Source organism: Rattus rattus, chromosome 8 (genome assembly GCF_011064425.1).
Source record: "Rattus rattus isolate New Zealand chromosome 8, Rrattus_CSIRO_v1, whole genome shotgun sequence".
Taxonomy (NCBI): domain Eukaryota; kingdom Metazoa; phylum Chordata; class Mammalia; order Rodentia; family Muridae; genus Rattus; species Rattus rattus.
In genome coordinates this window covers 33,067,280-33,081,787 of record NC_046161.1, presented here as the reverse complement: position 1 = coordinate 33,081,787, position 14,508 = coordinate 33,067,280, and the positions used below count along the sequence as shown (strand labels likewise).

Here is a 14,508-nt window from a genome sequence, read left to right as displayed (position 1 = left end):
AAGTGGAGTAAGAACATTGACTTTGGGGATCTAATCTTGTTAGAGGATCTTCGTAGATCTTCATCCCAGTCTCTAGTGTGTACCCACCCAATCTGACCCAAAATGAGAGCATTTTCTCTGTCTGTCTCTCTGTCTCTGTTCCTCTATCTGTCTCTGTTCCTCTGTCTGTCTCTCTGTCTCTCTGTCTCTGTTCCTCTGTCTCTCTGTCTCTGTCTCTGTGTCTGTCTCTGTGTCCGTCTGTCTGTCTTTTGAGACAGGGTTTCTCTGTGTAGTCCTGACTGACCTGTGTCTAATTCCTGACTGACCTGTGTCTAATCTCCCACTCATTTAGCTCTTCTGCCTTCATGCTCATCTCACAGAGCAGATATGCAATGCTCACACCAAAGTCTGGGCAAGCGAAGCTGTGCCCCTAACGTCTCTCTCTGCCAGAGACCTGTGGGAGAGTTGTGGGACTTTTATGCATGCAGGCTCAGGTTTTAGACCTCGGAGTAAAGCTGCCTCACACCCACCCATCTGTTTCACCAGGCTGGTGTGGCTGGAAGCTGGGGCCCAGCTGTGCTACACCTACTCCCACCTTCATCCCAGCCACACAGAGCCTTGCTCCAGGGCCTCTTATGAACCCTGGTGTGGTTAAAACAAAAAAAACCAACAACAAAACAGATGAAAGGGAGGCACCAGGGGCTTCCTCTGTATGACTTTTTAAATGGAAACGCCATAGATCATAAAATTTACTCTTCAAAATACATGATTCCAGAGTAGGGGTATGTGGTTCAGTTAGTTCATAGAGTGCTTATCTACCAAGACAGATTCCCAGCATGGACTATACTGGGCATCATGTACATACATGGAATCCCAGCACCCAGAAAAAGTGGAGGCAAGAAGAGAAGAAGTTTTAGGCCAAAGCAAGTTTTAGCTACACAGGTTCAAGACCAGCCTGGGCTAGAGATAATCTGGCTCCAAAATAAAAACGATAACATAGGTTTTGATATATTTACACCCTTGCACAATCATCACACCTCCCTAATTTCAGATGTTTTCCTTCTTCCAAAAGAAATTCCACAGCCGTTAGCCAACACCCCCAGCCTCTAACCACTTGGACTCTACTGCAAGCTCTATGGATCAGCCCTTCCAGAATTCTCACTCAAGTAGACTACAAAGTGGTCTTCAAGACTGTGTTCATTTAATCCACCATGAGCAGGGGGCACAGCTCGGTGGTGGAATACTTGCCAAATTAGCATCACATGGTCGAGGTCCATCCTTGCAGGAAGCACTGTCTTTTTATCTTGGGCTGACAGTGCTCCACTGTGTGTCTAGATCATGTCAAGTTTAGTCCTTCTCAGTTGAGGGACATTTTAGCTGTTTCCACCTTGGACTCTGAGGAACACTACTATGAATGCTTATGGACCTACGCAGAATTTCTGAGTCTTCATCAGCTTCCCAGCTATCTTACTGCACCCCTAGTGCCTTGCATGCTAGGCTCAGGGTCTGGGAGAAACTGGCTAAACACCCAGGTGTAGCCCATGCCCCGTACAGGATTCCTGGCCAAGGAGAGCAATGAAAATGAAAGCCAGCCAGAGGCATCTGCACCTTGATGGTGTTGTCAACCACCCCACAGATATTCTTTGCATTATCTGCCATCTTGCTAGGCAGAGCTCTGTTCAAAGCCTTGAAGGAATTATGTAGATGAGGTCTTGTCACCAGCTCACTGGCAGGACCCACCTGTCCCCTAGATCTAGACATAGTGATGTGTTCTACAGAGAGTCTGCAGTCTCTTGAGTAGGACATAGTAGTTGGTGGCTAGAGGACCTGGAGTGAGTTCTTTGACCTCTCTAAGCCTATTTCCTCTGATGGAAAATAAGAATACAGCATCCAGCTTGAGGGGCTGTGGTTAGGGTAGAACATGGTGTGAGATGCTTTAGATGGCACAGGCTCAGCTACTGCTTCAGATGCTTCCGGTATCGCTCTGGAGGTCCTTGTAGTATGACTTGTCTTAGACTGGTCTGCAAAATCAGCAAAGTGACAAAAGATTCATTCTTGTTTTCTGTCACTTTCTCTCCGTGCTCTTATTGTCTGAAGTCCCACTGGTCAAATGTCCATTTTTAAGTTACACTGTGAGAAGCAGGTACCTGTGGGAAGGCCGAAAAGGCCACCAGTCATTCCCACTTTGCCATGAATTAGTTCAAGGTCAGATTTTCTACTCTCCTCCCTATTCAGCTAAGATTAGATGCATGTAAAGAATGCCCATCTCGGGTGGAGAACACTTTGTTAACATGATATCCGGAGGAGTCAAGGTAGAATGGGTTGCCAGAGGAGGATCTAGAAGTTGTGCTAAATTTCCTATGCCCTGTCTCTTTTAATACCGCAAGGAATGCTTTATTTACATCAAAGACTTATTCAAGAAATTTGATCCTGAGGACCTAGGGGTCTGAATGTCCCCAGTGAAGAATCCTGACTGTGTGATGATACAGGAGACTGGCATGTATGCAAAATGCTGGGAAGTGAGTGGAAGACTTGAAAAAGGGGCAGCAAGATGGCTTAGCATGTAAGGTGCCCGCCACCAGGCCTGACAGCCTGAACTGGGCAATCCCAGAACAAACTGGGTAGAATGAGAGAACCAACTCCCACAGGTTGCCCTCTGACCTCCACACATTCACACACACACACACACACACACACACACGCGCGCGCGCGCGCGCGCGCGCACACACACACACACACACACACACACAGGCCAACCTAATCTAGACAATTCCTCAATTAAGATTCTCTTCCCAGGTGATTCTAGATTGTGTAAAGTTGACAAAGCTAATTATGTAATGTATTCTATAGCACAGTGACTAGCAGCAGAGATGGACTAGCCTGGTTCAGGATACAGGGAATATGGACCCTGCCACTGACTTGCCCCTTACTGCTTGCATAACTATAGCTGGTTGTTATACTCTCCTGAGATTTTTTTTTCCTCATATGTGACATGAGAACAAAGCCTGGTGCTTTGGCAGTACCTAGTGAGCCCACAGTGGGCATTCTAAATGCCATAAGTAATAAAAGGTAGCCAGCTGTTGTGGGTATCCAACAGGAGTAGTAACTGTTGTCCACAGGTGGGACGTGTTCCCAGAGACTTCTGTATAACTTTATAGGAATCTGCTTGAAAGCATAGAAAGGCAGGTGGAGTTCAACAGAAAACTGTCAGGACCATCGGATCACCCTGCACTCTGAGGGACATGAAGGTGACACTGTAGAGCCCAGTGCCCCAGTCTTTTCAGAATAGTACAATCATTGGTTAACCTGCAAGTGGAGACCAGTCAGGGATCGTTGGCCAACCCATGTCCCCAAGTCATAGCAAGGGTAGGGCATCGTTGTCTTTACACACCTGCACCTTCTTGGACTCCAGGGGGAGAGGCTGGGCTCTACGACTCTTTGGGTTCTGAGCAGTTTAGAGGTCCATCGGAAGACATATACAACCTCACAGCATCCCTAAGAAACCTGAGACTGATTAGAAGAGAACACACGTATACACAGAACTTAGAGCAGGCCTCAAGGATGCAGAAAAGGAAGCCCTTCAGGAAAAGGGGAACAAGATGCTCCTGCACAGAGGGCAGGGGGCTCCAACTGGCTGCCAACAGACAACCTGTAGCTTTTTTAAGGCAAGAGCTCATGTGCCAAGCTGAAGAGTTCTCTTTCCCCTTCTAATCTCTTTTTAACAAACACAGAATATGACAGGAACTACCCTAAGTACGCTGAGGCTGGAGGAATGGTTTCCTTGCAGGAGGAAAAAAAATGCCCAAGGTCTAGAGCTACTGAGAGGCCAGGTCCAGGATCCAAACCATGTAGAAAACTATATTCTCACCCACACTCCTAGGGCCACCTCTGTGACCCCTCTAGAGAAGCAGGGTATCTTGATAGACTGTGAGGTATCCCTCTTGCCTGCCCCTCAAGCAGTCAACAATCAAACAAGGAACAGCAGTAGTGTGACTTGCCTCTAGGAATAATTCCCAGGGGTGTGAATCAGAGAATCCACCGGTCCTCCTTTGTACCTGCAGACACCCCCTCCCAAACCTCCACGGAGATTCATTCAATGAGTACACACCACGCACTGCATTCTCTGTGCAGATGAAGGAGGAGATAAAGAGAAACATCATTCCTTTTCTCAAAAAACTGACAATCCGTCTCTTTAGGGTGTCAGATAACAAGTCACCTCTATAGTGGGAGACAACCTAGGGAGACAATCTAGGGGAGCACTTGAATCCAGAAGAAGGAGCCTAGGTGGACTAAAGATAAACAGGAGGGGGGATGGAAGCAAGCTAAGAAGAACCATCCTCATTGCAGCGGGATGAATGGGTTGGAGTAGAAACCAGAGGGAGAAAGAATAGCTTATGACTCAAAACAGGAGGTAGGATGATTTCACAGTGGAAAACTATACAGCAACAAAACCAAATAAGTACAGCCATGGTGGACGAACAAATAGCATTATTAGTAAGATGTTCGAAACCTAGACAGAAATGTTGCACGTGACTGTAATCCCAGCACTCAGGAGATTGAGGAGGCAGGAGGACCAGAAAGAAGTCCGAGGTCTTCTTCAGTTATGCAGTGAGTGAGTTCATAACCGAGCTGAGCTACGTGAGACCCCATCTCAAAGAAAAGAAAACAAAACAAACAAAAAGCCAAGTCAAAAGCTGGGCCATTGTGTTGCAGGATAGGATACATACAGAATGACCTACAGACATTTAAGGAGGTGGTTTTCATAAAAATTTTATCTTTGGGAGAGTGGTTGGAAAGAAGTAGATGAAGCTCCCAGGGTGGGAGTGGTCTCCCATCTTTTGACCTGGGGGTGGATGGGTATGGAGCATTTGCTGTGTGACAGTGGGCGAGGCTCCTTAGCTCTCTGTGCCTCTCTTTGTGTTTGTTTTTTAAAGGGTAGGGGTAAAAACAAGAAAGAATGAGCATTCTAAGCATGGCAAGTGCTGTCAGAGGAAGCCCATGGCTAACTGCACTTGCCTGGGTCAGGCAAGGCCTGCTTGTCTGCTTGCGTGATTGCTTGCTCTGTCATCTCTGAAATCAGGGCGCATGTGGCACCACTGTCGTGTTAGATGTGACACCATGTATGGTCATTTCAAAGCTCTGCCCCTCCTGGCTGCCTCCCTTTGGGTTACAGGTCCTCCTGAACATTGGTATTCCCATAGAATGAAGGCTCCAAAGCAAGCCATGGTTATAAGAGGGGGAAAGCACGGAAAGTTGGGTAGGCGCCAGAGCAGGTCTCGGGGAAGAGAAGCCCAACTCCCTACTGAGTCTGCTGCCAGTCTGGGCTCCACTGATACCCACAGGCTGATGTCCCCCACATCACAGTTCCCTTTGTGACCCAGTCAACCACATGGTGAGATCCACATGGGCTAGAGAGGTGGAAGGGTCATCACAGGGTAACCTTGAATGAAAGAAGTTGCCAGAGCTACAAAAACCAGTACTGGATTAGTTTCTTCTGACCAGAGCTCATTCTTCAAACTAAAAGCTACTTCAGTGTCCTTTGAATCCAAGGAAACGAGTGTTGTGGAGGTCTAAAGGGCAGAGTCAGCAGAGTTGCAGAGGAGTTTTTTAGGTCAGTTTGCAGAGAGAGCCAAACAGCACCTATTTAATGCATGGGCTTCAAGTTCCTTGTCTTGAGTGTTCAACTGGAGGAGTCTAAGAGGCCTCTACTCATCTGTGAGGATATAACACTCTTGTTTTGTCAGCCCATTACATCACTCTGAGGTCCAAAAGTGGGTGCCTTTTTTACTTACAGTTAACCAGAGAAAGCTAAGGACAAAAGATACAGAACGAGTAGCCAAGGCCTAACAGCTACCAGTTCCTCCTCAATGGGTCTTCACCATCAAGCAGCCTTGCCCAGTTGTGAAAGTCTTCAGGCTGGTACTGAGAAGGATCCAGACTTTGCTAGTCAGGGCTATACCTTTTTCAAGGAAGAATCATTCACTCGGAGCTGCAGCTTGGGCCCTTCCTTTTGGCCTTCAGCAGAGTTCCTCAGCTGGTGATCGCAGGACAGCTTCCAGAGGACAATGCTCATCTCCTAAGATCTTGTCTCACTCCCTCTCTTGTCCTTGGCCTCAAGCCTTTTCCAGTTGTGCTAAAAGTAGCACTGACTCAATTGTGGTCTGTCCAGGAGCCAGGACTATTTTGACTCTGTCCTCGGGAGTCATGTGGTCTGAGGCGTGTACAAGCTGGACTGCTCCCCGGTATTCAGCCGTCATGCCAGGAATGTTCTGGCCCACACACCTGTTCCCAAAGCTGGGCGACTCATCCAAAACCTCCACCCTGTGACTCCTGAGGTTCTACGCTGGGACAGAGAGGTGGTGGGACCTGTTAGTAGGGGTACTCATCAGGGATCTAAAAATCCCATCTGTAGCAGAACCATCAATGAGTGTTGAGCCGTACTCATTCTTCAAGTAAGATGGAAATATGTCGATCTGTGTTTAAGATATGTTGTCCTTCAGTGCCAGAAACAGTGCCTCCTTAGAGACAGGAAGCATCATCCTTTTATAGTAGGTTGGGGGACTTCCCTCTCTGGGGCCCTAACAGGGAAGAGATGCTCATCTGACTTGGTCATGTTGTATGACTCCTGCCTTAAAGGCTTATCTCTCTTCTGCATTTTTCAATGCCCAACTGAGGCCCTACCTTCCTAGGAATCCTCCCCAACCAAACCAACCACTCTTCTCCTATGACCTGAAGAACCCTCAGTAGAGGTCCCCACACACACACCTTTCAGCTGTAAACTCCAAACTTTCAGGTATCTCTGACTTCTAGCACTCAGGAAGCAGCAGACATCCAGCCTATGTAAGCTAACATCCAATTCTGCTCATCCACACGTCTTTATGTCTGTTGAGTTGTATATTCATTCATGCACCATCATTGGACATGAAGCCCATTCCTATGACTGCTCTGGGAACTACTGAGATAACTTCTAATGCACTAGAGTTCCTGCCTAAGAGCAGCCCTAGCTTACCACTGGCTATTGATGCCCCTGGATGAGGAGTGCAAAACACTCATTCAGAGGCCTTGATGACCACCTCGACTTAAGGGAGCTGGAAACGGCCTCCCTGAGGATTTGCCCTGTGACGAAGTTTCAGCAGCACTCAGAAGCATCTGCAGTGGGAAGATGAGGGAAGAGATATCAGGAGTGGGACAGTGATGGAGGACATGGTGACTAAAAGGCTGTCATATTTTTTCATCGTGTGGTCAACTCACATACCTGGCAAGTTTCACATTGTGTAGGCTGAACTGAATATGGGTTGAAAATATGTGAAAAAAATTGCACTAAGCGCGTACAGATTCTTCTTTTCCACATTGTGTTCCCTAAGTAATATGGTATGATGACTGTTTCCACATCTGCTTATCGGAAGTATTGTCAGTAATCCAGAGATGATATTTGGCACCAAGGAGAGTATGGCCATCATATACCCTCTTCCTCTGAGCCTCCATACTGCTCAGTGCCCAGTTCTGTGCAAGCTGTGTAGGCTGTGTGTAAACAGCGTGCCACGTTACAGAATGAGACTGGGTCATCCATAGATATTGCTGTCTATAAGGATTTTTGAACCAATCCTCCATAGATAACAGGGGGAGATTTTGTTTTGTTAACAGATCTGGCAGCCATAGATAGGGAGGGAGGCTTAGCTCCTTCCTGTAACCCTTATGAAGTAGGGAGGGGAGCATCGCCAGGGTCCCTGCCTGTCCACCTCTACCCTCCCTGACATTTCCCCTTATGGCCTCCCTCTGCTCTCTTCCAATTAGCATGAAATTGGCTCCAGCAACACTGGTGTGCATTCCTCCTTGTTAGACTCTTAATATTGCATGAATCACAGGGTCAGACGCCCTGGTGTGGTGGTCAGGGTCAGAGGTGTGAATTAAAACAACACATGATCCTGATCGCTTTAGTCAAGGGACATGGAGGCCAGCTGGAGAGGCTCCTTTCCTTTGTCACTGCTAACGCCAGCACTTCCAACTGCTCCCTCCGTGAGCTCTAAACATCCTGCCCATGTCACCCCATCCTCGCAGTATGAACTCTTTGCAAGTATTTAATCATTACCTAACTTAATAATGTCTTGTTAACTGCCATGCCCGAGGTCTCGCAGCTAGTCACAATAGAGCTAGCTTGGGAGCCCCAGTCTCTGGGACTTTAAAGAGTGCAAGCATTTCTTGTCTGCAAGCAACACAAGCACAAAGAATGATCCTGGTCTGAGAATGCTAGATGGCTTGGTCCTCTAGGCCCGAGATCTCCAGGTCTCTTCTGCTTCTAGGGTGAATCCTTGGTCCCTTTAGACTCTCATGCCTACTGGATGTCAGGCACTTGTGCCAGAGCCTCAGAAAGCTCTGGAAATAAATTAACTCAGTGTTGTCTGGCTTCACACCCATTGGCCTCAAGACCCTCTTCCTTAGGCTCTCCCTTTCTTTTGTTTTTGATTCCTTGTTGTTTGTTTGTTTGTCTTGGGAGGGGGATGTTTTGAGAGTCTCTTGTAGGCCAGACTGATCACCCTGCTTTCACCTCTGAAGTTGTTATAAAAGCATGAGCCACCACGCCCAACCACTGTTCCTTTCTTTAGTGTCACTCAGCTCAGCCATCTTCCTGTGACTCTGGCCACTACGTATTCCCTTCGGCTAAGTTTCCATGGCACTCATTGCCAAAACCTCAGCATCTCCAACTTCTCCTTCGTTGTCCTCCATCGGTGGTCATTTGTGTGTAAAGACAGTGCAGACTCATTCTTTAATGTGCACTGTGTCCTCATGAAGTGTAGTTGAGGAGCTGGAGTAAATGTGTAATCAAGGCTGGACCAAAGCATGCAAGACTAAAGGAGATATCTGTACCATACAGCCCTCCTCAAGGGAATGCAGAGCCATAGTCTGAAGAACTGAGTTGGTAGGGCCATCTGAGTGACAGTGTAGCCTCGGCTGCCCTGTAACTCACTCTGCAGAGCAATGCTGAAGTTAAAGGTGTGTGTGCGTCACTACTGCCTGGCCCACCTCACAGTCTTAGTAAGTTTGATTAAATGAAATGAAATGTATGGATGCACTTAAAAGGGTTAAAAAGTCCTAAGTCAGTAGTATACCACTGTATCTATATCCTGTCTCTCCAAATGCCTAGTATAAATCTAGACACACAATAGATATAAATAACAATTTAATTTAGATTGTATTAATCCATCCCCCTTCCCCATGCACTGCCTTTTGGTGGCTTTGAGAGGCCATTGTTGATCCTAGCTCTGAGAATGCCTGCCTTCCTGCAGGATCAAGTGAGAGTCAGGGGAAAGTGTCTTGTAATCAATACTGAACTAACTGTAGAATGCACCCTGGTCCCCATTGTGTGGCACTGTGTTGGGGGAGCCTACGGCACATGGGAGCCTCTGTATATACTCCAGGCACATTGTCCTCAAGAGCAAACATTACCCTTTCCCCGGTTCCAATCCCCAAACCTTGACTGTGTCCATGTGTTGGCTATGAACACCAGGACGATCTGGCCCCTGTGTGCCCACAACTTCTCATTAGCCGTTCTCTCCTTTCAGCACCCCTACCCAACCGAAGATGAGAAGAGGCAGATTGCAGCCCAGACAAACCTCACCCTCCTGCAAGTAAACAACTGGTGAGCTGGCATCACCTGCCCACAGCCTCTCAGATCCAGGAGCGCATGCTTGGCAAGGGAGCTCTGAGCAGGGAGAGAAGATAAGAGTGCCCAGACCTACCTCAGCCTCAGCTCCACTGCCAGACCAGTCCTCTTCCCTTGTGAGCTAGGTACAAGGAGCCTAAGTCAGCCTGGCCTGGGCTTCAACTGTAGCTTTGCAGCGCCCTCTGCTGGGACATTGGGTCAAATACATCCATGGAACCGTCATGCATTTAGGGGAAAAAAAAAAACACTGCCAGAGAATCTGGGCTCACCAGCCTAGTAGGGACAGACCAGAGAGAGGGTCTTGCATCAGATACCAAAGGTACATCCAGTAGTGGTTATCTGGTCTACCCAACTCCATGTGTGCTGAAACCAAAACATTTATTTAAGTAAGCTGGGAAGGAGGAGGGAGAGATGCCTTCCTGAGCTGACAGGGATGTTGGCGTCCTTGTCTGCTTCTGGCCAGGACGGATGGAAAGGACTAGACCCTAAAGCTAGGCCCTTGTTATAAGTCCAGAAGTTTGTGACTGTGCCCACAGCTCTTCCCTTCTCTGTTCAGCTCTGGTGGATCTTGAGTAGGGATTTCTGACAGCTCCTCATACATTCTTCCCATGATCACCGTTCCCTGGGTAATTCATAAACTCCTCAGCCAGAGGGCTTTTACCTGTAGACCAGTACAGCTGCCTACAGACATTTGGAGATCAGCTTAACTGTCACATTTGCTCACCCCCAACACCACCCATGTGACCCAGATGGTGTCTAACCAGGTCTTCATCATCCCCCTGGGCAGGTTCATCAATGCCAGGAGGCGCATCCTGCAGCCCATGCTTGATGCCAGCAACCCAGATCCTGCTCCCAAAGCCAAGAAAATCAAGTCTCAGCACCGGCCCACCCAAAGATTCTGGCCCAATTCCATTGCTGCTGGAGTCCTGCAGCAGCAGGGTGGCACCCCAGGGACGAACCCTGATGGTAAGACCAGGTCTAAGGATGCCCTGAGTTGGGGCTGGTGGGGCTCCTGGAAAGCAAAGATTCAAGAGTTAATGTCTCCTTACCCACCCAGGGTCCTGTCACTTCTTTCCACAGTGCTTTTCCTAGTTTGTTTTTTATAAAGCTTATCAAGAAGGGATGTTCGGTGCACATCTTTGGTTTGTTTTTGTTATTGCTATTGCCTGTGTTTTGTTTTGTTTGAGACAGGATCTCACGTAGTCTGGCCTCAGACGTACTGTATAGCCGAGGCTATTCTCCTGTTCTGACCCTCATGCCTCTGCTCTCCTAGTGCGAGGTTTGCAGGTATGAGTCACAGCATTCAGCGATCATGTAAACTTAAAGCAAGCTCACAAAGGGATGGGAGAGGGTGCTCCTCGGAGTCAGCGGCTGCTCAGAAGAGCCCCTTTCTCCCTGCTCCTCGTGTTCCCACGTCTCCCAGTACAGTCAGTATCTACTCAGCTCTTCAAGGGCAAGGCCATCTATAAATACCGAGGCAGGCAGCTGGCTTGTGAACAGAGGCCAAGAGAAGCTTTGTTCTTCCAGATTCCCCATCACACCCTCCATATATGCTCTTCAAAGTGCTGGTTTCCTGGTAAACGATGAATAATTTAATCAGCGAGACATTTCTGAGGTTGGCGCATGAAGACCGCTGTGTGGGCACGAGGGTGGAGACACCCGTGTGCACACATATCTGCCTGCACACATATGGCTGTACACAGGTTCCTCTGTGACGTGTCGCCATCTGTTGAGGTAGAGTAGGACGTTGAGGTGGTGCTGGACAAGTTTGCAGAAGATCCCAGGGCGAGCAAGGCTGACACAGTGTCTGGAACCCATGACTTAGCAGAGGATGAAGAGGAAGATAAGGCTCAGTTTCCTCCTCATCAGACTTCGGTTCAGGGCTCCTGCTTTACAGAGTAGTTGGAAATTTTAGTTGATTAATTAATTAGCTGATTGATTGATTGATTGATTGGTTAAAAAGTTCTTCCTAGAGCTGGAGATATGGCTCAGCGGTTAAGAGCACTGACTGCTCTTCCAGAGGACCTGAGTTCAGTTCCCAGCAACCACACGGTGGCTCACAACCATCTGTAATGGGATCTGACGCCCTCTTCTGGTGTGTCTGAAGACAGCTACAGTGTGCTCATATAAATAAAATAAATCTTTTTAAAAAAGTGCTTCCTATACTTCTATAGAGATTCCTGGGTGTGTAGTAACCTGGAGTGTTGCTGCCTGAGATGGTGCAGAAGAGGTTAAACAATGGAGAGATGGAAAGCTTCGCGCCAGTGAATTGTCTCACTCAGGGTCTGGTGCTCTTACTAACGAGGGGCCCACCATCGCCCGAGCCAGCCCATCCACCCTGTCCATCACTAAGGTGGCTGGGCCCAAGCACCAGCCCTTGCCTCGTCCTAACCTTTGTCCTCTCCCATGCAGGTTCCATCAACTTGGACAACCTGCAGTCCCTGTCCTCAGACAATGCCACCATGGCCATGCAGCAGGCAATGATGGCTGCCCATGATGACTCCTTGGATGGGACAGAAGAAGAGGATGAAGATGATATGGAGGAGGAGGAAGAGGAGGAGGAGGAGCTGGAGGAGGAGGCTGATGAGCTACAGACAACGAATGTCAGCGACCTGGGCTTGGAACACAGTGACTCCCTGGAGTAGTCAGGCAGCCCAGATGGCATTGGTCACCGGGCAGGAAAGGAGTGTCATCAGGAGGGTTCAGGGTGGGGGGGAGGGAATATGGGCAGGCAGCACTAAGAAAGTTGGGCCCTAGCTTCCCCGGAATCATAGCTTGAAGAAATGCAGAGACGCCCTGTTCCTTTCCAACCACCAAGCTTCAGTGAAAACCTAGTCCCAGACCCTCAGACTGCAGTGCACTCCATTGCCGGGGGCCAGTCAAACAGCCTGTGAAGAAGGAGAGCTTGAGATCTGGACTCACCACATACCGGAGGACAGATGACACCCGTGGCTCCACACGGAAAAGGACTTGAGTTGTTTACAAGCCCTGCCCTCTGAGGTGGACAGGCGCTATTTGCAGAGTGGACCTTTGCTAAGGGGCAGACTTGGGAGGGAAGGATGAGAGAGAAGGGGTCTAACATTTTCCCCCAGGAGAATCTGAGCTCCCTTGAAAGACACTCATGGACAGGAGGGAGCCTAAGTGCATAACCAGTGGCCAGAGGAGTAGGAGGGCCTGAGACAACACCACACACTGCATATCAGAGTGAGACATGGATGGCACAGGGCTCCAACTTGCCCTACTGAGGCCCTGTCTCTAGGTACAGTGGCCATGGACTAAGGAGAGGGGGAAGGAAACCAAAGAGACTCCTTCTTCCTCTCTCTCTCGGAAATATATTGTCGGTGGGTCCACCCTGAAGAGGTTAAAAGCAACTCTCCATCTGGGTCAGCTCTAGGACCAAGCAGGTGGCAGAACCTGGATTGGGAGCCATATTAAGATGACTCTGGGGATCACAGCAGTCCCTAAGTGATCACATCACAGCTCCTGTAACAATAGGACCATGATATCTTATGAGATGCTCCTACCCTCAGGTGGAGCTCTTCAGAAACCCCAGCCTCCTCCGTAAGCCTTGAGAGAGGTGGGGCCAGGGATTCTTTTCACTCCGCAGGTCTCCGTGGTAACCCTCTGCTCCCAAGCTGGCACTACCAGCTTCTGGCCTCCTCCTTCATTCTATTCTCCAGAGAAGGCAGAAGAAACAGTGGAAAGCATTATCCCAATGGGAACCCAGGGTCTGAAGAAGGTGCTACTGCTCTTCCCTTCGGTACCCAACATGGCAGGGGATATAGCGCACAGCTAATCTGTACACACCATTGTGCTTGGCGCTGGAGGAACTGGGGCAGCCTGGGAGGAAGCCTCCTACCATCTGCCCTCATACACACCCTCCAAGCCCAGCTTGGAGGATCCAGGATTGGCATCTGCTGCTCCTGTCCCCTCCCACCCTATGGCTGTGAAAGACAGGACTGACCACATGTGTGTTTTCCATTGGGTTTAATGTGACGGATGTGCAGTTTCATTTGTAAATGTGCATTGGCCATCTCCTTCAGTGCTGGGATGTGAACGGCTATCTGGCTCAACCAGAGGGGACCCTTGGGACCTTCTGAGCCTTCTCCTCCTCTACCTGGTTGGGTGGAGCAAAAGGATAGTCACTTTTCTGAGGTCTCCCGGAAATGAATGTATTTCTCCCCCAAAAGAGCTGATATTTAATGTTTTACTAGGGATTTTTGAGAAACAAATAACCTTATTTATAATCTGGGTGATCCAATCATTTTTTTACTCCCCTTTGATGCCGTACCTAGAGGAAAGGCAAGCTTTTTGGCGTGAGACTTTTGCAACCTGCAGTGGGATAACACACTTCCTCTTCTGGTTCATTTTTCTTGTTAAAATGCATACATCCACACATAAACCCTTCCACTCAGCACCGTGACAAGCTCCCTACTCAGCACGGACGTGTGTGCATACGTGCACATGGATACACATGCCTTCATCTCCCTCCCAGCCCCTTTCACCCGCCCCATGTTATGCAACCTCCTTCTGATGTATCCACCAAACCAGTACTGAATGTGGCCGCGGATTTCCAGTAAACCTTGTCACCTACCGAAATACTGGTGCACATCTCTCTTCTTGTGACTGCTTTAGAAGTCTCATGACTTCAGTGGGACCCTGGGTCAGACAGAAACTGGAAGCCCAGTATCCACCCCACTGAAATGACCACCCTCAGAAAGGGATAAAGTAGAGGGCTTTTGGTGTGACTTTTGTTAGCCTGTCTAGAGGGAAGGATGGTCCACTTTGATGCATCTGCCTTGTTTGTGTCTAAGAGCATAGCGAGGACAGAGACAGCTCTGTACTGCCCTCTCCTGACAGCTCTCTGC

At 48.7% G+C, this 14,508-nt stretch overlaps 1 protein-coding gene across 1 annotated transcript in view; it reads left to right on the top strand.

The window, feature by feature from the left end:
- Positions 1–14,239, top strand: part of Pknox2 (PBX/knotted 1 homeobox 2) — a 74,398-nt gene extending 60,159 nt beyond the window's left edge. Inside the window, exons 8-10 of the mRNA XM_032910886.1 lie at positions 9,540–9,616; positions 10,428–10,606; positions 12,053–14,239. Of these exons, the coding sequence (XP_032766777.1) occupies positions 9,540–9,616; positions 10,428–10,606; positions 12,053–12,285 (489 nt within the window). The 3' untranslated portion in view covers positions 12,286–14,239. The remainder of the gene's footprint in view (positions 1–9,539; positions 9,617–10,427; positions 10,607–12,052) is intronic.
- The last annotated feature ends 269 nt before the right edge of the window (positions 14,240–14,508 follow it).